The following is a 27,538-nucleotide window of genomic DNA, read 5'->3' as shown; positions in this document are numbered from 1 at the left end:
TTTCAACCTTTCCAAATTTTTAAATCTTTCCATATTGTAACTAACAGTGTGAATGAATTAAAATACATAATATAAACACATTTTCTGTTATACACCGTCATATACAGGGTGTTTGGTTCATGGTTAAGAACCTCTCGAGGGGTAATTGACTGTCATATTTGGAGAAAAAATTGTTCCACACAGAGTTATTGAACATTTTGTGCAAAAAACTGTTTTGTCTTAAAATACCTCTAACTCAAATAGTATACTTTGCATTTTAAATCTTTTAGTTACATTCGAAAGGTGAAAAAATTCCTATTGAATGGTGTTCTTATATCTTTCAGTTAATTAGTTTTAATTACCTCTTTGTTGTAAAGTAGCGAAAAGTTTGTGTTTCTGAGGAGGTTTTTGTTAATTTTCTCAAAATAATGAATTATTATTAAAGCAATTGGTTTTTGGACGATTCATAATTTGTTCTTCAACATCATATTCCTATCTCTTCTCATTTCTTTGTAATTTAATTACTAAACTTTTCCTGTAATCGACTTGCTTAAAAGACTTAAATCTAAAAAATATACTTTATATCGTTATTTCCAAGGTTTCATTGGAAAGCTGAGAAAATTTTCTAATGATGTATGTACAAATATCTCTTAGTTAAGTATACTAAACGACTTTTTAGTAGTGAAATAGCTCACAATTAGCGTTTTTCGTAATTATTCTAATTATTATCCAACAAAATTTATCCTTACTATTGTTCATTTGGTGCCCCTTAACATTCTCTATAACTAGCTATTTGACACTTTGTCCATATCTCTTTTCATTTCGCTGCTATTTAATAGTTAACACAGCATAACCTCACCACAAATGTAGTGGGTTCGAAATCGTTGTTTTTGCATATGAAACGATGTGATAAAAATGATTTTGCGTCAAAACAAAAAGAGATAATTGAATGGAATCAAAGAAAGAATTGTAGAACCTGCTGAGATGCATTATTTCCATGATAATGTTTATTATTTACTATTTTAAGAAAATTAACGAAAAAACTAATAATAACACTAACTTTAAACTAATTTACTTCTAAAAGAATACTAAATTCACTTAACTGAAAGGTATTATAGGCATAAAGTTCAGTTTATGCCGATGAAACACAGTGAAGTCGAAACTTGTCTTGGCTTAGCAGGCCTATGCGAAAGCACTAGCTAATGAGTTTAAGTACTTTGAAAAGGTTACTTAAACTCATTAGCTGAAACACGTGAAGGCATCACTCAATGGAAAATTTTCTCACCTGCGCAATGGACATGAAAGATTTCAATTACAAAGTATTCTTTTTGAGTTAGAGGTATTTTAAGGCAAATAAGTTTTTAACACAAAAAGTTCAATAACTTGCGGTTGAGATTTGATGGTATGTGTAGAACGACTTTTTTATCCAAATATGACAGTCAATCACCCATCGAGAGGTTTTTAACCATGAACCAAACACCCAGTAAAAATGGTCGACCAAACAATGAGTCCCAGTACATCCTTTTGCTATGCAATTTTCAATTCATTCTTGAAATAATAGGGTATCGGAATAGCTAAAGTTTGGCTGCCATAAAGTGCCTATGAGTATAGAAAAGTTATTCAAAACATAATGTGGATTTTTTTGCTCGGGTACTCTACTTTGGTCTAATTAAAAAAGTTTTTATTTACAAAGTTGCAGAATAATATTGTGAACAATTATAATTCCTGGCTCCAAAGTGCCATCGAAACCTCGAATGGGTTTTGTCCCACCTTTTTTGGATTGGTCGCACTGTGTGTCGCAGTCTACTCGACCAGTCGTGGGCGGTGAATCTAACCTACTCCGACGGAGAATTTCCCGGCAGTTATTGCTCTCCCGAAACCGTTGCTCGGCTTTTCTTCAAACAACTCTATTTTGATATCATTTTTCCACAATACAATAAATACTTGGATAATTATTTGTCATTTATTGGATATCCGAAAATCGTAAATGGGGCTGGTGTCCACTAGGAGATTGATATCATGATTATCTTACCCCGGACAAATCCTGTCTAGAAGTCGTGTGGCATCCAACGCCAGAAGCCAAGAATTGATCCACCGAGTTTCGTAAGAAATGACAAAAACACACATCTTCATTTCGTACTTATTTTAAGCTTTCTGTTGTGTAATAAATTAGAAAATTACTTCTTAACCCTCCGGAAGTCGCGCTTATGGCCCACTGAACGAGCAGCCGCTGGTGCCCTAAGACGATTTCGCTAGATTTACAGAGCAGCGTGCACTCAGTGCACTAGCGCGACTGCCGAAAGGTTAACATTCTTCTTATCTATCCGTAATAAACTTGTTTGTTTCTCTTTCTAGTAGTTAGAAACACCGTCGCGTGAAATTTCCAATACGTCCATTATGCAAAGTAAGGTTTTCACTTACAGTTAATGCTTATTTTTGGCCACTCAAAATTATTTCAGTTTCTCGTCGCGAAACAATCAATACCTTTTCAATGGTAGCCTCAATTTGTTTACTACTTTTTATTATTTTTGCTCGAGATTATTTGTTTACCTTCTCTAAGAATAATGCTTGAATTGAGCATATTGACATTTTGACGCTATTCACCGTAATGATATTCCAAAAACGTATTTGTTGGCACCTAATGAGTGTCCTGGTAGCCGGACGCCCAGAGACTCTTAACATGTTGAATTGCACGCGAGTTTCAGCACAATTTTTAATCGGATACCTTATTAACCTACTCGTAATATTCCTCTTCCCGTGAACAAGAAAACGGAGAATGGTGGATGGCATTGGTGCTTACTTGATTTAGTCGAAGGAAAGAAATTGTATATTAGTAATCGTAGCGCTTTTCAGGAGTGGAAAAACCAAGACCATTTCAGAAAGTGAATTGTCATTTAAAGCAAAATACTCATCTGAGAAGGTATGTCCGAAGACCCCCTCATGATCGACAAACATAGTACCGGGACGACTAAGCTGGTTGCTGACTGGTAGCGCAACTGCGTCGGAGCGCTTGTGGGCTACAGTAGTTCGGAATAATAGGCGTCGGAACAATCGCCGATCCTCCCTGTTATTCTGTAGAACCATGGAGCGTAGTTGTTTAGGAAGATAAAGTTTCCACTGATCGGTATGTTTGGATGAAAGAATTCTCAGTATTCTCAGTAGAAAGAGTACTCAATACTCGTAAGTACATTGTAGAATGGCGCAGACACATGAACCATGAACACGTTGAATGCGGAACCTGAAAGAGGACGTTGGCTTCAGGCAGACACGCAGTTGCTGTCTGTCTTCAGTCTTAGAAGATGCGCATAAAGGGCGAAAACGAAATTATTGCGACACCGAAAATGTTATGCCAATTTTCTTATAATGTTTAAAATCAAACCAAAATTTTAGGGTAGTTTTATACATATATTTACTTCAAAAATCAAAAGAAAAGTTAATCGATGGAGCCTGGAGTGTAAAATTAAACGCATTTTCGCTTGATGCCCTCCATCAAAGTCTTTACAGTGTCATCCGGTACCAGTTTCTCAGTTTCTTAACATGTCCTTCTCATCTTTGACTGTCTTCTTGCTCTTCCAAAGTTCCCGCTTCATCATTGCCCAGTACTGCTCCACCGGGCGCAGCTCCGGACAGTTTGGCGGATTCATGTCCTTTGGAACAAAATGGACAGAATTGGCCTCAAACCACTCCAGGACACTTTTAGAATAGTGGCATGATGCCAAATCTGGCCAAAATAGCGGAGCTTCGTCGTGCTGCTGCAAGAACAGCAAAAGGCACTTCTCGAGGCACTCAGATTTGTAGATCTCGCCATTTACTGTGCCCTTTATCACGAAAGGCTCACTCCTCAGTCCGCAAGAGCAGATGGCCTGCCAAATGAGATATTTGGAGGCGAACTTCGACATTTTCTTCTTCTCCACATAGAATTTGTCGTCCACATAGATTTTGCTCTTGCCGGTGAAAAACTCCAACCCCGGAATTTGCTTAAAATCGGCTTTTATATACGTTTCGTCGTCTATCACACTGCAGCCATATTTTGTCAGCATCTTCTCGTAGAACTTCCGTGCCCGAGTTTTAGCCGTCGATTGTTGCCGCTCATCGCGGTTTGGGAAGTTATGCACCTTGTATGTATGTAGTCCAGCTCTCTTCTTTGCATTCTGGACGTAGCTCTGCGACATGCCGATCTTTTTAGTCAAATCACGGTTTGAGACGTTGGGATTTGCTTTAATCATCCGCTTCACCTTTCCCTCCGTCTTTTTGTTCTCCGGTCCCGGGTTTCTTCCAGCTCCTTTGCCGTGGTCCAACGTCAACCACTCCTGGAACCGCTTCAACACTCTGGAGACGGTTGAATGTTCAACAGTTTTCCCAACTGCCTGTGCGACAGGTCAGGAAATTCCAGGTGTTTGGAAAGAATGTTCTCTCGACTCGCGTTGGTTCACCTCCATTTTCGTTGAATCGAAAAACACGACTTCGAGTTTGACAGCATGTAAACAATACACATCAATGAGAAAGTGTGCAAAATTTGGTTTATTTTTACCCAATGGTAAAAAAGTTATGCCCTGTTGAATGTGTCGCAATAACTTCGTGTTCGCCCTTTATGGCGAACAACAAGCAGACTAAGGACTGGCGACTCAAGATCGTGCAATCAGGAAGTCTAAAGTATATCCGATCAAGATTTAGAACACCCGGTTGATGAAAACCATGTTTTTAACTTTTATGAAAATCCGAAAAGCTTAAACAGTTTCAGTGCTGACTTTCGTAGTTGATGTGACTAACGTTTGATTGCCAGCATTTGAAAGTAGAACTTGGGAAAAAAGCCTATAGACATAAACGCAGTTTTTATAATGTCTACTTTTAAATTGAGCTGCCTACCTTAGTACAATAGAGGCACCGCGAGAGACCATTCATAAATTACGTGACGTAAAAATTGCCCAAAATTGACCTTCCCCCATGTAACAAATTGTCCCAAATCGCTTTATCTTCCTCCCCTATTACGTAAGAAATTAAAAATAAGTTTTCTCCAGTAAAACATGTTACGTGACTAGCTTTTTTCCCCCGTCCCCATATGTCACAACATGTCACATTTTCTTATACTCCCCCCTCCCCTCAAACCATTACGTAATTTATGAATGCTTCCCAACCTCTGTAGTTTCTTGTTTGTATTGGGGAAGATAAGGACACGTAAAATGCAATGCAACTTATCCTGGTGGGACGATGATGTGACGTTCACGTTCTTTTCCGCTGAAGTATCGTCTGAACCGGGCTTAAATGATCTGATTCCCTGGGCGTGGTGGTATGCAAAAATTGTTATCGTATTCGATCAACCCGATAAAATTTGAAACGATTACCCATAGTAATCAGGTTTTTGTATCAATCCAGCGGACTGTGAAATTTTCACTTTATGTTATAATAAAAAACGCGCATCGAGAATCGTTCACAAAAAAACGTAATTTATTTTTCAAACTGACGCCATACGGATCATTCGTATTAGAGAAACATAAGAAGAAAAACACTTACACCCGTTGGATCATTGGATTAAAAATTGACAACAATTTGGCTGCGGTTGAATTGATTTTATTTTCTCATTTTCATTAACTTTACACCTGTTCTGTTTTTGCTCTGGACAAAGGTTCAATTATTTTCCGATGGGTACGCTTTTATGGTTGTTCTGTTTGCAGGAGTGTGGTTGTTTTATTTGTAACGGCAAGTGGTTTGGGGAACACAACAAACGCGGGTGTACTTTTTATCTCTATTACCAGGTAATTTTAATTCGGCTTATGTATACAAATGTTCGATTTGTTCGGCGCTTAGCTCGGCATGAATGTGTCGCAAAAGAGCGAAAAAAAACAGATTTTATTTTTATGGAATTTCCTGACAAGAACTCGGTTTGCTTTATAAGTAGTTATTGTCGTTTCATAGTTCAAGCTTTCGATCAAGTGACAGGTTGATGAGTTTAAAATTTCTAATACTCGTTCGTTAATTCAATAAGTGGGCTAAATATGGAATCAGAATATATGATTAAAAAGTTTAGATTACTAAACCTTATTACTTCATATCACTTCCAGTTTAGTATGTACCGATCTGCGTCAGTCAACACAACACAAATAAATCGAACTTTTACATAGTTTTAAGTTTTGCGCCAACGATTATTATATTAGTAATTCAACTTCTGAAGCTATATAGCGGATAGTCGCAAACTGCTGAGAGTTAAAGTAGTAGTCATACGTTACAATATAATAGGTTAACGCCTAGTTTAAAATGTTAGTATTTTCTTACAGACTAGCTAAAACCAAATTGACACACATGTTTGATTAATTTCTACTTTTACAACACTCTATGGCGGAATGTTTTGCTTGTTTACATAAGAATAGTGTGTTTCCATCACATTACTTTTTTGTTTTTTTTTCGATCATGGGATAGCCAGATAGGCGTAGAATTATTAACTCAATAAATTAACAGAAAAGAAAAATACCGAAAACAATATGCCTTCAACTTATAACAATAATCAGAAACACATAAAACTAATCGAGCAACTAAAATCAAGATTTTTTTTTTAAATTACACTCTTCGAAGCGTCTGATACCTCATTCTTATTTTGTTGGAGGAGCAAGTGCTTATTGGTAGTCAAAGCTTAAAAAAATTGACAAAATTGACGTGAACTTGATAGAGAAACAAAATTCAATTCATGCCCACCGCGATGAAAGAAATGTTTGGTTCGTTACCTTCGTCATTCGTTCTCCGGACACAGCGCATTCAGGTTCGGATATGTTCGAAAATGTAGAAGATGCCAACTTCTGACTTCAATCTGTTTACATAATATCAAATTAATGCTTTGATTGGTGAAGGAATTTATATGTCCACTACACTCAAGCATTCGATTCCGCATGAAGTTTCAGTCAATTGGAAACTTAATGAATGAGGGAAGCGGTGAATCTGAATGTTGGTTTCGGCAAATACAAGCAAAAATAGGTAACTGATTTGGGAATTTCGCAGCACTGTTAGTACACACTTATTGTCTGATGCTTCCGCTATTTTCGTTTGAAATGACCTAAGACATTACGTGACAATCGGCTTCTTATTTTTTCTTCAGCATTCTTCTTTTCGCACATTTTCACCCTGCTGAAATCTCCGAACAGTGTTGCTATTTTTATTAATGAACATGCAGTCTTGTTAATTTATTTTATGCCGGCAATATTTTGAATCTTGAATCCACTATTGAGATATCTGACATTTAAATTTATTTTTATTTTTATTTATTTTTATACTATCGCCCACCCCTCAGGCCCAGAAGCGGTTTGTTTGCCTCCCAATTCGCCGTGTAAAAGATTTGTTCTCCTCCCAATTGAAACGTCGAAACGGCACAATACCAACCCAATTGGATAAGTCTATATTGATGAAGGGCACTAATTTTAGATTATAGTGTGGTTTCTGTCTTATTTTTGTTGAAGTTTATCAACCACGTATACGGTAAATGCATGCTTCACTTTGCCGCACAATTTCAGTTCAATTTAGTCATTTTTACTTTTTAGCGATAATAATTTTATTTGTCAAAAGGAATGACAGTCTTTTCCTATAAATATAGCAACACTGCCAAACATCATTTCGCTATCCCTGCAGTAACACTGCGTACGGTGCAAAAAGTCAGCATCAACCAATCATGGGCTGGACCATTCTGACGTAAAATTGGAACAAAAACGCCCCCCCCCCATCCCTATTGTCACGTCTTGTCTTAGGTTCAGCTGTGTAAAAGTCGGTAAAAAATGCGGGGTTCGGTAAAAAACCTAAGTGTGTAGTTCTCATCCGACATGTCATCGGGTCCATTGCTTTTCCTATGGAAGGGAATGGGGAATATTTCTGACTTCACGATCTAATTTGTTGTCGATAGCAGATGAAAAACAACAGACCGGTTATTTACCCTTTTGTCCCTGTGTAAAATGTAAAGACCACAAGCGAGCAGTTCCACCTCTCAGAGTTTGTCCAAGTGACTCCGCTTTTTTGGGGGCGTGCATGTCGATTTCTTCGGACCGGGTGAGATTTTTAATTTTCGTAGAACAAAATTTATTTTAAGCAACATATCTGAAATGTTTAAAAATGATTCAGTATATGCTTGGTTTAGATTTATTTTGCCCAACTTAACCTTCATTTAAAGGGGATCAAGAAGCGATTGTGGAGAGCAATGATCGGTCGGCTTATCTTCAACAACAAAAGTAGCATGCGATTTTGGGTTCTTGGCGGCTAGTCCATTTAGCTTTAAAGTGATACCCAGAAGTGTTACAAAAAGAACAAACGAGAACCTGCTTCTTAAAGTTGTAGCAAAGCTCGTGGAGTAAGGTTGATCAATCGATGCCTGAAAGAGCTCCGCAATATCACAAAATCGCCGGTGCCCAATGCTTCCTACTCTAATTTGAATCTCTGAAAGAAATTTCACATGAGATTTTTGGGGTTCCTGAAAGCGCTGAAAATTACTTGTTTTATCTTAAATTTCTAAGATCAAAACTGTTGGTTTCGGTTGGTATATTTAGCGGTCAACCAAGAGAAAAATTGAAGTTATCACAACCAATCTCAGTAAAAGAGAGCAAAGAGAGCATAATGATTTGTCATTTTTGTGGCGAAGCTCTTTTTAATATTTCTGCAAAAGATTAAGATTTAAGAGATGGTTTCAGTTTGCTCGGACACTGTTCGTGCGTAGGCCATGGTAATACGGACTCTCCTACCAAAAGATACCCGACACGAGCTTGAAAGCACACATCATTTTGTCCCATCCAGTGCGGTTGCCGTTCAAAATCTTTGCTCGCCGGAGCAAGGAGTCCTTGAAACAACCAATCTCGTGCTTCAGTAGATCCTCGCATGAAAAACTCGAATCGTTGAATACACCATTGATCTCAACACTGTGGGCGCAATGGTGAATACGAGAGAAGAGACAGAAATTATGGGAAATATAATGTAGCAGTTAGAATTGTCGTTTTTTTACTCGGGCTAAACCACATTTCATAGCACACATTCAGCTACACATCCGACACGACTATCTTTGCAACTATTGTTAGCATTCTCATTACAGCAAATAAAGAGAAGACATGTAATACATATTACCCAGGCGTTTTAAATTCCTTTTTTCGAAGAACCACAATGAACTTGAGCCCATCCGATATCTAAGGCTTGAACAATATATTGAAAGACAAGTCAGGGAATAGCTGAGCAAAAATGTCAACTATTCACTTGCTGTATGACTTGATACTACCGATTTTCTTAGATGAATGTGTAAAATCCTATCACAGTTAGTTGGATAATGTCTGGGACAGAACCGGAATGTCGTGACGGTACTTGGGCTGACGATTCAAATCTAATAATATCCAACAATCCACCAACCAGATCACAGCTATTCAAAATTGTCCCGTCAAAATACTGGTCTTGATATGTAGATATTACTCAACGAAGATAGTCACTGTGTAAAATTTTTAGCTCAATCGGCCTCACTTATAGGTTGAGGACGATCCATAAATGACGTAGCATTTTTTGAGTGATTTTTAACACCCGCTCCCCCATCGTAGCATTTCGTCACAAACCTCTAAATACCCCTCTTGGTAATTACGTAGCTTGACGGTAATTCTCCCCCCCCCCCTTGTCCTCGTAAAATTTAAAAAAATAAAAAAACGATGTTAGTTATTCCCCTTTAAAAAAGCTACGTAGCATGACATGACCCCCTACCCCCCTGTCGTCACACATCATCACAAAATACAATACTACCACCTCCCCCATATAATGCTACGTCATTTATGGATGATCCCTTATCACATAAAAAGTCAGCAACTTGACAAAACAGTTTCGGTTAAAACCCGTTGGGAATGTCATCCCTTGCGGACCCCTCATATTTAGCACATGCTTGACCCCGCCGCGCCCTCTACTGGTGGAATCCAGACGTCGCCTCCGCCATCAAGACACGTAGGAAAGCACTACGTCTTCTACAAAAAACTCCCCTTGACCACCCCCTACGTGATGAAAAAGCAGCCGAATTCAGGAGACTCCGCAATCTAGCTAGTCAAACCATCCAAGAAGCCAAAGAAATCAGTTGGTCCAACTTCTTGGACGGCATACACCCTGATTCCCTGATACCTGAGTTATGGAGACGGGTCAATGCTCTCAGCGGTAAACGGCGACAAAACAGTTTCTCACTGGCAATCAACGATGTAACAATCACCGACCCAAGGGAAATCGCAAACAGAATCGGCAGCCATTTCCAATCGCTATCCGCGAACGACGCCCTCGTCCGGTACAAGACACGTCTCGAAGCGACCCCCACCACTTTTCACCAAACTCTACTGCGGAATATAACAAACCCTTCTCCGGCACGAAACTCACTGCCGCCCTTAGGACAGCCCGCGGAAAATCGGTTGGCCCCGACAGAGTACGGTACCCAATGTTAAGACATCTACCCCCAGGCGGGTAAAGGGCACTCCTTGATGCCTTCAATAGAATCTGGGAAGGTGGAAACTTCCCAGACGACTGGAAACTTGCCTACATAGGGCCCATCCCCAAAAAGAATAAAGGCACACGATCGCCGAGCGACTTCCGTCCCATAAGCCTTCTTTCATGTACCGCGAATATTCTAGAAAGAACCGACGGCTGATTACATGGCTGGAAGAAGGCAAATTTCTTGACAACCGCCAATGTGCCTTCCGGAAAGGACTCGCGACAGGAATCCACTTGGCATCCTTCGAGGAACTGATCGAAGAAGCGAGAGCGAAAAACTTTAATGCCGACATCGACATCTTAGACGTGGCGAAAGGCTACAATACAGTGCGGCGTGAAGGAGTACTGCAAGAGCTGCGCCGATGGGGCATCCAGGGCAATCTCGGAGCCTCCATTCAGAATTACCTAAAAGACCAACGATTCCAGGTATACATCGGCGGTGAACTCTCCGACGAATAACACAAGGATCAGTGCTTGCAGTAACGCTATTCCTAGTTAGGATGAACTCAACATTCGATTCACTACCCTCACTATACTACTACGCGGACATCATCCTAGTCGCATTGGAAAAAAACGATCCCCCGTACCCGGATCTCCCTACAAGCCACCGAAACCGCGGTCGGACGATGGGCTCTAGCAACCGGAGCTTCACCGGTCTCGCTCAACGGGGTCCAGATACCCTTCCGAAAAGAGCCGAAAGTGCTCGACATCACACTAGACAGAAAAGCGACCTTTGTTCCACACTTCCGTCAAGTAAAGAGGGATTGCGAGAGCCGAAAGCGGCTAGTCCAAACGATCTGCTCTCGTCACCCCAAAAACAACAGAAAAACCGCAATCAACGTGAGCCGCGCCTCAATCCACAGCAGGATATACCACGGGATCGAATTGACCTGTCGCTACCTAGACGGACTGGTTGAGGTACTCAACCCGCTGTATCACGGAGCCGTCCGACTAGCCTCCAACTTTCTACCAAGCACACCTGCCGAATCCGCCTGCGTCGAGGCGAGAGTTCTTCCCTGCAGCTGGGCAGTTGCAGAAACAGAATTCAGGAGAAGCCTCGGATTCATGGAAAAAAAACTCAAGAGGTGAATGCTTCGCTCTTTTCATAGCTACGGACCTCCACAACAAGAACGCAAACAGCCCCTTACCGCCAATCGCCCGCCTACTGCCGGTGAGACATCGTGCGTGAAACGACCCGAATCACAACATCGACTACAGCCTATCCCTGGTCGTCAAAGCAGGCGACCCCCCTAACCGCATCGGAGCCCACTATCAACAACTAGTCAACCGGAAATATTCAGGCCACCTTCAAATATTCACCGACGGATCCAAGGCCGACGATGGAGTGGGAGCGAGGATCAGTGGCTTGGAGAGCGGGCTCTCCTTCCGATTGTCCTCCTCGTGGTCAATCTTCTCAGCAGAGGCTGCCGCCCTGGCAGTAGCAACGGAAAAAAGACCCACCGACTCCCCAACGGTTATTTTCACCGACTCGCTCTCCGTGTTAAAGGACTTCGGGAGCGGAACATCGAAGCACCCTTTCGTACAGGCCATTGAAGGCTACCGCGAACCACTCTTGTCCATCTGCTGGGTTACAAGCCACAGCGGAATAAAAGGGAATGTTGACACAGATCGATTGGCCTCCCTCTAACAACCGACATCATTCGAGAATTCAACGCAAGCATCCAAATCAATTTCCACTGGCGAAAATCCCGCGGCCATACGCAAAAAATCAAAGGTTCCCCCGACCAGAGACATCCTCTCGAACGCATTACTATACTTCATCCCAGGAGCAAGCATTACTATACTTCATCAAGGATGCCGGACTATACGACGGCATCTAACGACGCGGCAAACAAGATGAAAACCTAACGCGGCCCTCCGCCACACTCCACCGAGTTATGGGGAGGTTTCTTGCGGCCCATCCAACAACTTATTCTGACGCAAATATCACGATAGCATCTGACAGAACTCTGGAGAACATCTAGAAACAAGAAACAACAAGAAATCAAATGTATAACTTGAATCCTTTTATCAGCGAATGACCCATCGTGGTTAAAGCTGCAATAAACAACTAACTAACTAGCACACGTTTGCATTTGCATTTGCCTTTGGCTTGTCTTTCAATTTATTATATCTCCTATAATTTCTGTCTGTCTGCTTCCAAAGGAATCGAGTTACTGCAAATGAATTTTGTTAAAATGTGCTTGTCGTGTCCGGAAACATGAAGGTACCCACAAAACATACTCTAAACATTCAACTAAAGCATATGAGTTCCAGCTCATTCGTTATCATAGCTAAAATATTTAACCGGTGCTGGAAGCTTAAAGCGTTTTCGTTTTTTTTACTCTGTGCTACACCGTTGTAGTATAAAGAAAGAGATAGACTGATTACACCCAATTTTTAATGAGTGTAGCATCAACTACACTACTTCCCTTCATAAGTTATCCTACGTACCTCTGCTTGGATTACAATGCCAGGTTTCTCGGACCAAACAAATGATACAAGGAATAAAAAATAAATCACTAGTAGCGAATTTAGCTTTATATTTTTCTTGAATAAAATAACTAAAAATAAACGACCTGCTTAGATTCTATCCCATTATTTCAGTTAACTAATGCTTTTTTTGAATATCGAGATTCCAGCCTTAAGGAGGATTCGAAAGTTCCCGCCACAATCATCCCCTTTTAAACCACCTACTCCGTAGTGTACTTTACTGATTCAGTTCATGGATGCTTGTAATTAACCCTCAAAAAGGCAACCGGGTCCCAGAGGCCCGGCACGTTACAATTTTTTAGTTACAAAAAATGTGTATGCAGTATAAGCTTGGGCATGGAAATTTTGATAAGTAGCTTTGAAATCTATAACAAAAATAAAGAATTGTGAAATTTTCATCGATGGAGTGATGCGCAGCTATGTTTGAATTTTTTATATGCACAAAAAGGCAAACCGGGCCTGGCAGGCCCGGTGTGCATGCAACATTTACTAGGAATACCACGGGTTTTATACATTAATATTTATCCAACATTTTGAAGAGTTCATCTTCAAATTAGCAGGATTTTTTTTCATGTTTTGATTGATTTTATCTTTTTACATTTTCTTAAAAGAAAAAAATCTTGAAAGTTTGAGCGAATTCTATACATTTCATTTATAAGAAATGTAAAAATAGCATACGATAGTGACGTGTGTCATATTTTTTGGGTAAATACTTTTATGTCACCCACTGTGGTCTACTTGACAATTATTTGGATACAACATAACCTAACTCTGTCGTTATTGTCTATTCTTTGTGTTATAGTTGTCGTAATTATTCAAATTGTAGGATCTAAAAGCAACAAAAAAATTAAATGGCTATAAAACGATATGCCCATGTTTTCAATCGTCTCAAAGAATCTGAAATAATGGAAGAAATTCGAGCAAATTCAACAGCAGATGATGCCGAAGCTGATATGCTAAGCGAGGAAGAAGATGCGAATGATATTGCTTCCGACAATGAATCTGATACAGACTGGGAAGAAGAATCTAAATATGTAGGGGAGAGAGGGTAACAGTGGATCAGCAGGAACTATGAAACATTCGCAATAAAATCACAATGCATGATCGGAATCGTCTAATTCCCTCATATTTCACAATTTCTAATTCTTTACACGTGTTGCTATATTTTGGAAGAGATCTGATAACTCTATCTCTTTTAATGGATATTTGTTTGTTTTGTGATAGCCAGAGTAAATTTGCAATGATAAACATTATTCCATCTTTATGAATTACCATTCATTGAATAAATGTTTAGTCTATTGCTATTTATTGCAAATTTTATGCTCAACATTTGCCGCGAACAAAGTTTTTTGGTAACTACTCATGGTTCTGTGTGATTTCACAATTTTCATGAATAGACCCATTGGGTAACTGTGAAACGATGGCGTATGGGGAACAGTGATTTTTGTTTGTTTTTGTGGTCTGTCTCAAAATGTCAATGGGTTCCGATTTTCCACACTAAATACTACTCATATAGTGCAAAATTAGTAAATTTGGCCAAATTTTGTAGAAATTGTCTCTTATTTCAGGATTGCAGCTAATATGCATATATGGTGGTTCGATGTTACGCGATGATATAGTGGATTCTTTCGTAAACAAACGATTTTCGCCTCAATATAACTTTAATTCAAAGCGTTAGGATCATTCTTCGTCAAAACAAAAGAATAAAATTTATAAGTAGAATATTTCACTATAGACGACATCGTGTTTCATAGTTCCTACCCATGGGGCACACTGATACATTTTACCACCAACTGTTTATTATCCAAAAAATGTTATTTCCCGTGAATTTTACCAGCTGGAAAAAATATATGTGTTAGTTAACAACATAGTGGCACTATGTATCACTTTTGATTACACAAATAACATGTATTATCATCAAAATTAAATTGTAGAAAAAATGTGTTTCATTGTTACCCTCTCTCCCCTACTCCGGTTATGCATCAGAAGAAATTAATAGCAACCCAGAAACATTTATTGGTCGTGTTCAAACGAAATGGAGCTCAGAACCAATCGACAGTCGACGTGATCTTCCGAGTACTCACCTTTTGGAAAAAAAATTTGACCTTTTTACATCCATCGCCTTATACACTGAAATCGGGATTTACTGCGTGTTCGTACTCATCATCCTGTAATTCCGGAACCGGAAGTCGGATCAATTAGAAATTCAACAGGAACCAATGGGAATGCTGTACGTTTCATTTGAAACCAAGTTTGTAAAAATCGGTAAAGAATTCGCTGAGAAATAGGTATGACATTATTTTAGGAACTTGGTAAGTTCCCCCGATGCATCAAGAACCGCCATAGCTGGCCAATGTGGTCGAAGTGCCTTCGGTGGGTCATTAATGATCTAGACATGCAAAGCCAAGTAATGTTGCACATATTTTAATATATATTGCATCATTTGGACATCATGGTGGTATCAGTTTCTATGGAAATTTGCAGTGTGATTGTACTCTTCAACACGTAACTCCAGAACCGAAAGTCGGATCAATAAAAAAATCAATAGCGACCGATGGGAAGGCTGCACCTTTCATTTGAGACTAAATTTGTACAAATCGGTCCAGCCACCTTAGAGAAAAATCGGTGAGATTGTTTGGCACATACATACATCCATATATACATACATACACGCACACATACAGACATTTTACGACCTCGACGAACTGAGTCGAATGGTATAAGAGATTTGGCTCGCGCGGGTCTCGGTTAAAAAGTCGAAATTTCGACCGATTGCATAACCTTTCTATATGAGAACGGCAAAAAGGAGCTTGAATTTAGACGGGCCTGAGAGGCCCGGCTTGCCCTTTAATGTTAGGATTTTAGCTTGCCTTCACAAGGGTTAAAGTACAATCTATTCCACCTAAACGTTTCAGTTGTTGTTACAACATCACGCAAATATGACCGCACTTTTCCGCAGAGGTTGGGTCAATTTTTGCCACTATTTATCAGATTGGATTACTTACGTTTCTTAAGTACCGTTTTCACTTATCTAAATGTATTGTTTGCCCGCCGTCTGCCAAATCAAGATCATCATACATCAATGAACTACATCCTACCAGACACCGAAAAGATAAAAACAAACAATTAGGCAGCTGATAAAAGGTGAGTTCGTTGATAAATAACTTACTATCGGCTATAAATGGGATTCCCGTTCTCGTTGAACATTGTAAGGAGCAAAGTCCGCAATAAAACCTACCCATCGCAGCTTATCGCAATTCTTATACTGATAACAACACGAGTAATTACTTTTAACAAACATCAATATTTTCAACAACGGTCGGCATCCCAGCAGGAAGTCGACCAAATTTCGTACCACTAAATATCTTCGATTTGAACAAAGGTATAAATGGGAACTTTACACGCTTCTTACAAACTATCAGGATGTTAGATTAATTTGTTAGAGTAATAGGGAGATTTGAGGAGCTATGCTTCGAACGGGAATGACGGAACGACATCCATTGCCACAAATCCTGTATCTTCCTAAGCCGGGCATGACAGAAGTGTTTCCGTTGCTGCCGGCGAATGGTCTAATCAGTAGGACAGAGCGGACACCGATCGAGAGCCAACGGTAAAGTCCTTGTACTGCGAGAATACCGAAATCTTTAACGAAAAATAAACAATTTAAGATATCACTTCGTAAACGTGTTGTATTCCCATAAAAACCTTATCTTTCAACTGTTGACACAATTGTAGCGCCACCGTGAAAAGTACCAGCACCTCGTTCAGCCAAGGAACCGAGCATTCCGCCTGACACGAATCAAACTTCATCGTACCCTGGAAATTCGTAAGCTGGTAAGCCACAAAAATCAGCTTATGGCTCTGGATGTAAAAGCTAATTGCTAAATCTTCCGGCAGATTCGGTGATAAGGCTTTCATGTTTCGGCTCTTCATGAGCTCATCGATAGGTTTCTTGCGGGGCACAACCAAAGAAGTTCGACCCCGCTGCAGTGCTCCCAGTATGTTTCCTAGGATGTGCAACACCTCGTCGGAGGTTTTGAAATTGTACGAGCTGTCCACATTATCAATGGTATTTATTGCTTGCTGAAGGTGATTGGCAGCGTCCTGCACCTGTTGGATCTTCCACGGGTAATCCTGGGTGATAGAGGTCCGTTGAGTTTGCTGCTGCTGGCGCTGCACCTTGAAGTTAATATCCTAAAAAGGAGAAAAATAAATAACTTTTCGATATTATGATTTATACCGTCAAGAAACTAACCGCATGAGTGATACTGTCGCCCGTTAGTGTGACGACACACTTAAGTTGTTCTGGGGCAGCCGTCAAAACGAATTTATCCTGCTTTTTGCCCTCGTTTCCATACAGAGGTACTGGAAAACGATGTGCACATTCTACCAGGATAGTATGCAGCTGTTTCAGCACTGAATGAACTTCTTCGTGTAGCACCCATTCAAACTCCACTTGCTGCGTAGGGAAGAAAAACATTTTTAGCCACGGCTCGACATAACAGTGACATTATCATCTAAAGTTCAATCTATCAATCTCATTACTTGAGGACGCAGAAAAGAACTAATATACAAGCAGTCTATCAAGCGTAAGTTTGCCCACTCCCCACGCTAATAAACGAATAATGGTAAACGCTTAATATTCGCTCAAGTGGCACTGATTCGACAGTGATCTTCAAGCAAACAATAAATAATTCATATCTCGAAACTCGTAAATCAAAGAGGACATCGCGATAACACTAGTACACGGAGGTTAAACAACAATAGCCCAAGGCCACACAATTTAACATCTCGTACCAACAGTACCACCTCCAGACGCGCAACACAAAAAACCACTTACCAAGTTAACCGCTTCCTCCTTCTCGGTATCGGCCATGATTCTCCTCGGTCGTCTCGGTGGCGGCGGCCTCCTGCTGGCACTGTAACTTGCGCTACTACTCTGGCTGGTACCGCTCCGCCGGATGCTGTTTTGTCTGGAAAACAAACTTTCGCCACCTACGCTCGATTGGCTGCCGACGCTGGACCACGATACCTGGTGCTGTAGAAGCGGACTAGGCTCGCGATGACCTTTCCGTGGCGTTTTTTGCAGAGCTTGCTGCTGATCCGCAAAAGTCACCGTCGCTCGCTGGCCGTTAGATTTCTTCCGCGACTGCGGCTTGGAGAACCAATTTGGACCGCTGCTGTGTCGGAAATGGAAAAGAACACTGGTTAAACTATGCGACACAGCACGTCCCGATGTCGGATGACTAAATTTTTAAATTTAATTTGGTTTGCCCTACAGAAATTGTACGGAACCTACACAACAGCACAGAAAAGAACAGCAAATTGCTCAAATGACGGAATGTTTTGATGTTTCACTTTTGACACTTGGTTGATCTGTCAGGCAAGCGTTTTCGAACGAACGCTACAGAGACGAAACGAACGGTTGGAGTGCGTTCATAACGTCATGAAACAATTCAATTTGGCCGTTTATCTAGCGCGTTTCTCCTCTGATGATAACACTCAACACAGCAAAATTTACGTAGCCAATCGATACGAAAATATCGGTATTTTTGATACTAAAACCACGTAGAACAACATGACAAAAAGAAAAATATCGCAGAAAGGTTCACTATTTGATTAAAGGCTTTTAACTTCCATTTTTTTAACCGATTTCAAAATATTAATCCACCGATGAATCCAGATCATTAAAACAAATTTCAAATCATTCTCTTAACAATAAAACAATAACGGCCGCAATGATTTCCAGAAAAAGATGAATGATCCTGGAGGTTAACACTTTTATAAATAAATAACATTAACAATAACAATCGAGAGGATAAAAGAACACCTACATATGGTCCTAATCTGAAATCATCGAATCAAAACAAGATCTTCATCCAGAGGAAGAGTACAAGTGTCTGCTAAATTTGATTCTCGGCACCGTGATTTAAGGTTGGAGAGAGAATCGTCAAAAATCGAAAACGAAAAAAGCAGTTTTTTCACACCGAGTGTTAGATCTCCATAAAAATCAATCAGCTTATGTAAAATGTTGTTACAGTACTGCTGATTGATTTTTATGAAGATCTAACACTCGTGAAAAAAACTGCTTTTTTCATTTTCGATTTTTGCCGATTCTCTCTCCAACCTTAAGCTCAGACGGAACGAGAACCCGGCGCAAACACCAGCGGACGATCTCTTAACCTATGGTGAGACAAAGGTTGCTTTGAGCTATACGCTTCGCTTACAAGAGCTTTTTGGATGTTTGATCGCCCGAAAATCTGCAAATATAAGTGAAAAATAGAAATACAAATGAAAACATCGATGAAAGCTAAAAACGCTGGTTCGTCGACGGATTTCAGAGAAAAACAGCGATGAGCACTATTTGGGGTACGGACTTACGAATACGTAATCGAAACAATACTAACGAAGGTGTGGAATATTCTAGCCGCTGGATATTTGACGTCGCAAAGAAGGTCAGTCCGGACTCTGTACCGAAACAGAAGCCCTATCGCTTCACATCTCTCCGCTCATCCGCGAAGGAAACACCGTTTCGATTATGGAGTACTCATATGTTGTCTTGTAATTCAACAATAAAGCCACGAAGCTAAACTGAATCGGATTCAGCTTGTTGAAGAATCCGCCTAGCTCTACTAAGAGACTTTTATTGAATTTATTCCACAAATTCCGCGGGGTAACATTGTCGCTCATTATCGAAGCCTGGTGAGTCATCGGCATTTCAAAATCAAGAAAACCAACCTTCGATCACAACTCGTATCGACCGATGCAATGCTCAATGTAGAAAATATTCGAGAAAATGATCCTGGCCACACCTTCTGTCCAACTAACGGATTTGATTCGCTAGTTGAACCGACTGACAGATATCAAAAACTCTCCAAAACAGACGTTAGTAGCATAAATGCATCTGTTCACATCCCTAAATATTGTCAGATTGATTGTCAAAGTAAATTTGACAAGATATTTTGGCTTTCAAATGCTTTTTAGTTGGGCAATGGTCCAACTAGCGGAGGTCCAAATAAAAAGCGGCCCAGTTAAAAAGTGACTAACCAGCGAATCACGACTGTAGTGGATTAAAATAAATGGCTTTTTGTAAGATACACAATTTGGCTTTCGTAAAGGCCAAAAGACGAACGCTTTCAACCGAAACTCAAATGGAATTTACCTGCAAAAAACAAATGACATCAGTTTCATACGATATAAAGGGAGGTTTGGACTCAGTTTCTATGAATGTTTTTGCAACGTGAAGTGTGGCGGCGCTTATCGTAACATCGAACATGTTGTCTGGTCATGCGCCAAGGATTGTGATGCCAGATCGCAGTCTTCAGGCCCAAAAACTACTGCTTAACCCTGATTCGGATCCTACTGCTTTATTGTATGAATTTATTTTCCTTGTGAATGTCGTTCCAAAGTATAATTTGCCTCCCTTACAATAAACCAAAAAGATCTCCCCCAGTTTTAATTGTTAAATCAAATAATATTTCTTGTAAAAAATAGCCCTATCTATTTTTATTTAAATGTCCAAATAGGGTCATTAAATGAGGAATAAAATTCTTCTTCTACTACATCAATCAACGAGGCTTAGCTTTCTAAATACAGCAATATATTTATCCAATCTTTAAAACTTTAATTGATTTTCGGTCTTCCTTGACAATAGACTTAGCCACATGAACTAGCATTTTTTACAGATAACTCAACAAAAGGGGGTCAAGGTGGTTAAATGGAAGATGTTGTCTTTTAACTCAAATGCATAAAATCATTTTATCTTTTTACGCCTAAAAAGTGTACGTATTTTAAACGTCACGTATTTGAAATGACTTTTTAAGTCCGAAAACAGTGTAGAGCCCAATTGTCTCCCTTAGTCTTAATTAAATTCAGTTAGATGAAATTAATTAATTTCATTTTGCTATCTTTTAAATTGCACATATTTTGTCGCATGTAATTTAAAATGTTTGTTGATTTGATGGCATTGTAAGAGAGCACGTATCCGCTGGGTGCCAATCGAGGTGACATTTTTTGGATTGACCAACTCATTGTCGTTGTTTGTTCAGAGTTTATTTGGTCAACTAGGGAACTAATCCATAGAATATCAATATGCGTGCAGAATGCGCATGGTCTTGTCTGAGTGGAATGATAACTGTTGAATCATGTATAAGGGTTGAGAGTTGACAGCATTTTTTTGGGACAATTGTGTCCTTTGGAGTTTCCAATAAAGTAGAACGACTTTTGAAAAGGTCAAGTCCTTCATCTCGTAAAATACTCAACAAAAACTTTGTAGTATCTACGCTTGGAAAAACTGGGACACAAAATGAGCATGACTGTATTTCAATGGAATAATAGTTTTCTCTACTACCGATATCTCCAATACTTCTCCTCTATTACCAAGGCCGCATCTAATTTCCGACCTATCTTTTAAAGCCTGTTAGAATGAATCGTTTGTATAATCAGATGCGCGAGGATCTGTGCTTTCTGATGCGAAAACATTTGAATGTTTTCCGGATCATCATATTCCATGCACTGCCGATAAATCTAGTCGTTTTTCATGATATTCAAAAACATTAGTCAAGCAGAATCATTTGCTTCCCAGAACAGCATGAAACACGTCGTCGAATGTAATGACATTTTATACAGTATCCCAACATATATAGATGTTGACAGCATTGAAATAAAGATACATGACCTAGCACCACGTACTAGTTCCTCCGTTTTAAAAAAAAAATCATGTCAAAATACGGAGAGGTGAATAGTGTTACGGAAAATACTTGGAGGAACTTCTTCCCAGGACTCCAAAACTGCGTTCGCGTGGTGATAGTGCGTTCAATAAAACCTTACTTGACTTTCACATGCACTTCACCTAATGGTGTTGAATATTCTCAACGAACACTAATCACGTACCCAGAGCAGATTCCTACATGCCAATATTGTGATCAGCCGCTATACCACGGGAAACCTTGCGCAGAGACTGCTAAGGAAATTCCACGTGATACGACCAAAGCCGGTATACAGTCGTCGTTTGCTAAACCACAACCGGTTGGTAAACCAACGACTGCAGACCTGTCATTCACAAACCCCAGCTCAACAACGATCGAACCCAGTACCACTAAACCAACTGCCATTACCAACATCGAAGTAACAACGATTACAGCAAATGTTCAGTAGCGACACGTAAGCACAAACAACAAATAAGAACATCCGACCGTGAGCAATATGAATGCACTACCGATGACGACATGGACATAAACGAAAACACGAGAGAAGACGGACCAAATGACCCCCAAGATGCGGCAGACAACGCACCCAATATTTCACCACCAAGGAAGAGGATCTCAACACGCAGCAGTAAGATGCGTCAATAAGACCCGACGAACATACCATACTGATTTTCTAACATTGATCTTACACGAGGAGGTATACGAGAAGTCGTCTCCAACAAACACGATTATTCCACAATCAACAAATTCGCAAAAAAAACTTAAGATCTGGCCAGGGATCCGTCATTTTTGTTATAAAAACTCACTGCAATATACAGAACAGTCGCCATTGTTTAGGACACACAAGTACCGTGATGTGTTAACTTGATTAGGGAAGTTGTCCGTCTATCATAGCATTCCAACAAAATGAGAATCTTGTCAATAGTTGACTTATCCAGCACATGATGGCTCTCTTTCTAAGGAATTTTTGAAGAGCATACTAACCCGGTCAAAATCTTTCACAGAAGGTAGTAAATAAGATCAGTAAAACCATAATTTATATTGTGTTTGTGATGATAAATCAATCCAAATCAATATAAATCTATATAAGCTGATTTCACGCTGGCTGATCTCGACCACAATTTACATCATTGGCCACATTTAGATACTGATGGAATTGGAATGATTTTCAACACAGTCTGAGCCATTTAACCGCAACCGAGAACGAAACATGAACTCGTCTATAGTTCGAATGCCATTGAAAATTAGTACCAATCGAAGCACGACAATAAATCACGTGCTGTCTCCTGATAAACGGATAGCCACATGCCAGATGGAATCAAAAGATAGCATCTGACCTATACATATTTATTTTTTGATTTTTCTAAAAGTTTTTCAAAAATCTAGTCTGTTGATAAGCAATCAAAGATGCTGCTCTTATCGCACTAATTAATGTCTTCCAAATGACCGCTGCAACATCAGTGCATTATTTTGCCGAAACATTTCCTACTTACAATTTAAGCATTTTCAGCTTATTTGTTCACTTTAGCTGAATAATTCGGCCCACTTAACACTTGACACGGCCTAGCACACCGGATACAACGAGTTTACGATTTGGTCAACAACAAGACCGTCTTAATTTGTCAGTCGCTACGATACCGAACCCGATAATTCATTGAATCAACAACAGAAACCGCACAACCAAATGTTTCGACGTCAATCGCTAAACTGACGACGACCTGGAAAGATTGATATTCGGGGCTCAGTTCGGTGCCGGTGGTTCTTTAAGACGTGCTGGAAATGGCGCTTCCGATAAGCAACTGCGAGATCTCGAAAAAAAAATCACCATGCTTCGAGGGACGCTCTCTGTCTCGGGCTAGGGTGGTACGCTGAGCGCCGCTGTTTTGGAAATTGAATTGATCACATCTTCTTGAAGTTTTAATGAAAAAATCTCAAATTTTTGTATTTTATTGTGTACTTTATCTGAGAACATTAGAGTGATGCACCGATTTTCACCATAGATGCTTAGGTACTCCATTCTTCCATAAACTCTTTTAGTTTAATTAGTTCAAGTTAATCACATCAAACTTTTAACCCGTCTGAATACCTGCCGTTTCTAGTTTTATGAATTTCGCGAACCTTCTCAGAAGAAATGGACAAAATTTTGTCTGCGAAATATTGGTTAGCCGCTATGTTCACATTACCATTAAAACCAATATGTCGATCGTCGATGGTCGAACAATGATGGCTGCCATTGTTCTAACTATTCTTATTAAATAGGTAAGAAGGGATAGCAACAAAGTGAAAATAGATTCAATCATTTTTAATAGTCAAACTATTATCAACAAAAAAATTAAATTTTAGAAATATTACCTCCCTAATTGGGCATCACATTTTTTTATTTACATACAGGTAAGTTGGTATTGTTTTGTTCTCTTATCGGTCCTCTCTTCCAATCAGACAGTGGATAGTGATAGCCTAGGCTAAGGTGAAATGATAAACGAGCAAACATTTACAGGTACGCTAACATTTACAAGACATAATCTATCACTCTTTCGAACGAACAGACGGATGCGCATGTGACTGATTAACCGGTCATACGAATAAAGTATCGATAAAGAGGTTGCGTATTGATTGTTTCTTTTCCAGAGCCAACTTCTTATCGAATGTTCTGTTTCAGAGATAGATCATACATAGGTGGTTAGCGGATAGTCAGTCCATTCGTCTTCCGCCCGTCGGCAAGTATTTTCAGCCATCTAGTCGCCATTCCGGAAACTGGGAGGAAACGCTCATCGTCCGATATGCTAACGTTGGTTACCCATATGATATTATCTAGAAATAGTTTGAAATACAGACACTTTATATAACAGACTAGCGTAGAGAAAACAGTAAAACTAGCAACCATGAATGTAAACTGGCATCACAGAAGCTCCCATAAGTTTTGCATGGGCTTCCTCTTGTACTTCCCCTCTCAAAACCCTCATGCTCGTTTGGCTGCAATTTTTGACACTTCGCTAGTCTGTGTATAAAGTGTCTGTAGTTTGAAATATGTTTTACAATATTAAAGTCGCATGGCCAGAGCGCCGAATTCTCACGTATGTTAACAAATATTACATACAGATTTCAGAAGATAGAAGTGTCCATGTCCTCTAGAGGATGAATGTCATCGTTGTATTCTGTCGGAGCAGTTCAATTCTAGTTAATAGTGGATAAAACAAATTAAACCTATCAACTTAAAGCACTATCTTTTACATGAAATTGGGCTATTAAAAATACTCAAAAAATGTATTAAGCCTCGGAAGGTGAGCAGCTTCCAGCACTGCACTGCGAGAAAAGCACTTTTCTGGTTCAAAAGAGATTTTTCGTATTTCTTGTCTCGATAAGTTTCAAAGAAAGATTATTTTGGTTAATGTTCCAAGTCGAGCATGAAAGGGTTAAAATCCATTCACGTTGCTATTAGGCAACGCTGATGTATTCTATAGGGGTTGTTCTATTTTGCATCACCGACTAAAACAAATCGATCGCAATGCTGAGATGCAGTACTATTTTTCGAGCACTTTTTTGAAACAGATTTAGAACAGCTCGATTATTCTGCTTTAAATTTCCCACAATTTGAAACACGAATAGAACACTGTTTTAAATATTTTTCATTAGTATGTGTGACTACTGACAGAAAAAAACAATGTGAGTCACATAAGTGATAGATATAGTTTTTTCAGCGTTTCAAAAAATTTGATTCATTAAACATTATTGGCTGCCATAAAATGGAGAAAAATGACATTTTAAAAACGCTGCGGGTAAGTTTTTAACTTTAATTTGATCAATTTTTTCATTGAAAATGTGTGATAAAGTGTAATTGTGTGTTTGTGTGATGCGAAAGCGTGCTTTTTGGCAATGTGGCCCACTAAAACTCGGCTGAAGGCCAGCGGGAAATGAAAAGTATAATCTAATATGAGATTTTGAAATAATATTGATGAAAAATTTTCATTGACCGTCGGATTATTGATCAACAGTGTTCTGAAAAATCACAACATATTATTGATCAACAGTGTGCCGAAAAATCACAACACGAACCGGATAACTTACTACGAAGCGTGCGTCACTTCTAAGTGAATGTAATGTAGCAACAGCGTATATAATCTGCTTGCAAAACAGCTCTTCTTCGTTATAATGGCTATACAAGTGGCAATAAAACTCGAAAGAATTACTTGAGAAAACCCGTACCATAATATAAACCATGCGTTAAACAATATTTATTCATAACACCACGCATTCGAATGTTCTTCCTCTTGTTACGCGATTAAACTACATAAAGCGTGCGTTTGCATCACACATACTCATATACACATAATTGCACTTTATCACACATACACAATACATTTTTAATGGAAAAAATTGGACAAAAAGAAAGTTCAAAAAGGGGTCGCTCTTGCCCCTTTGGGGTGTCGGTCTTACCCGCAGCGTTTTTAAAATGTCAATTTTCTCCATTTTTTGGCAACCAATAATTTTTAATGAATTCAATTTTTTGAAACGCTGAAAAAATTATATTTTGTTAAGAACCACCTAAACAAGGATTATGCACAGAATATACAATTTTAGGAGCTTTGTGGAATTTTAGAAAAATTATTGCGCTTAACGTGTCGGACTTGCCCCGCGGTCCCCTATGGCCACTCGGACCGTCATTCTGATATATAGTCTTCGGTGTACGGATCACATTCTGACAGTTACCGGTCATGTCGCCATGGAACGTGTTTTCCAGTGGATATCAGAGCTTTCTTTTTTTATTGGTCCAATTGAAGGTGTTAACTTCTGGTATCAAAGATAGAGAGTTCTGGAAGTGAATCGATCGCACGAGCGCAGGAGATTATAGGTTCACGCTTGAGACGCGTTTCAATATTTATAAGTGCTGAGATGTTCATATTATCACCGGAATGTTATCATGTTTGCGAGACCGCGGGTGTAGGTTGCGTGGATGATCGCGAAACGCTCAATCATTTGTATGTTAAAGTGTTTGTTGCGTGTATGTGACTTCGTGTGTATAAAATAATTTTAATGTCGCCATGGAACGTGCTGTTTAGTGGATATGAGCGTCATCTTTTTGTTTGGTCTACCTGAAGGCATTGCACCTATGCTACTAGGGCCAAGGATGGAGACTACCGGACGTAGCCGATTAATGATCGCGCGAATATGGGCATTTGGAGGTTTAATCCTGAGATCGTTTGTGAATTGATGAATGATAAACCGTGCACTTAGTCACCGGGGTGTTATCCTGTTTGCGAGATGGTTGTCGTAGGTGTGCGTGGATGATCGCAAAGAACCCGAGCGTTTGTTTGTTGACGTTTTTGTCGCGTGTGCTAGCATGTATGTAACTTCGCGTGTATACATTATTTGTTAAATGGGTGTGGTCATTCACATGTTCGCGTGTTCTTGTATACTCGCGCGCGGATCGTGAAAATACTTAATTTTTAGTGTATGGTTCAGATGCTAGAATATAGTGAGCTCTAGACGTGTTGTCTAGTTTTTTTTTCTCTTGGTTCAACTGAAGGCATGAGTTTGGGCTGATGGGATCGAGGGTAGAGACTCACGAATGTGACCGATTTATGATTGCGCGAGAGGTGGGTTTATGCTTGAGATCGCGTTTGTAAACTTATATGTGGTAAAACTTTCACTTAATGACTGGAGTGTTGGAATTTTGGCGATATCGTGGGCGTTCGATTTTGTGACCAGGTTTGTGTAATCACGAAGGCCACGTTGGTATGTTTGGAATGAGAGGTTGTGAGTGTATAAAAGAGAATTTGCAATTTATTGTGTTAGTGAGTGTTGGCATGGATCTAATTTAAGATATAGCAACGAAAAAAAAAAATAGTATGCCGAATAAAGAAAAAAGAAAAGAAATTAAGTAGAAGCGAAATTGTTCG

General features: G+C 39.5%; 1 protein-coding gene across 5 annotated transcripts; it reads right to left on the bottom strand.

Moving 5' to 3' along the window:
- Window positions 1–5,531: 5,531 nt before the first annotated feature.
- On the bottom strand, window positions 5,532–23,405 carry LOC131694713 (protein rogdi-like). Of its 5 annotated transcripts, none has more exons than XR_009306534.1 (6): window positions 23,135–23,405; window positions 17,774–18,113; window positions 17,189–17,392; window positions 16,639–17,127; window positions 16,103–16,575; window positions 5,532–16,027 (listed from the first exon to the last, which is right to left on the bottom strand). XR_009306534.1 is itself a non-coding variant. In XM_058983191.1 (5 exons), the coding sequence occupies exons 1-5, from the start codon at window positions 23,143–23,145 to the stop codon at window positions 16,507–16,509; spliced, it is 1,113 nt and encodes a 370-aa protein (XP_058839174.1). In that variant the 5' UTR covers window positions 23,146–23,405; the 3' UTR covers window positions 5,532–16,506. The 5 variants fall into 5 exon arrangements, 1 of the variants encoding a protein (XP_058839174.1); XR_009306535.1 differs by having other exon boundaries at window positions 17,774–18,110; XR_009306536.1 differs by lacking the exon at window positions 23,135–23,405 and adding an exon at window positions 18,233–18,289.
- Window positions 23,406–27,538: the final 4,133 nt, after the last annotated feature.

This window comes from Topomyia yanbarensis, unplaced genomic scaffold (genome assembly GCF_030247195.1).
Source record: "Topomyia yanbarensis strain Yona2022 unplaced genomic scaffold, ASM3024719v1 HiC_scaffold_121, whole genome shotgun sequence".
NCBI classification, from domain to species: Eukaryota; Metazoa; Arthropoda; class Insecta; order Diptera; family Culicidae; genus Topomyia; species Topomyia yanbarensis.
The sequence above is the reverse complement of the archived record's forward strand: the minus strand, read 5'-3'. Positions and strand labels throughout refer to the sequence as shown.

Bases quoted from the DNA above. Each gene is read 5' to 3' on its own strand.
- LOC131694713 (XM_058983191.1), bottom strand. The intron at 17,393-17,773 runs GTAAGTGGTTTT...TTCCCTACGCAG, and splicing joins AGGAGGAAGCGGTTAACTTG to CAAGTGGAGTTTGAATGGGT. The intron at 17,128-17,188 runs GTTAGTTTCTTG...TCTCCTTTTTAG, and splicing joins GCGACAGTATCACTCATGCG to GATATTAACTTCAAGGTGCA.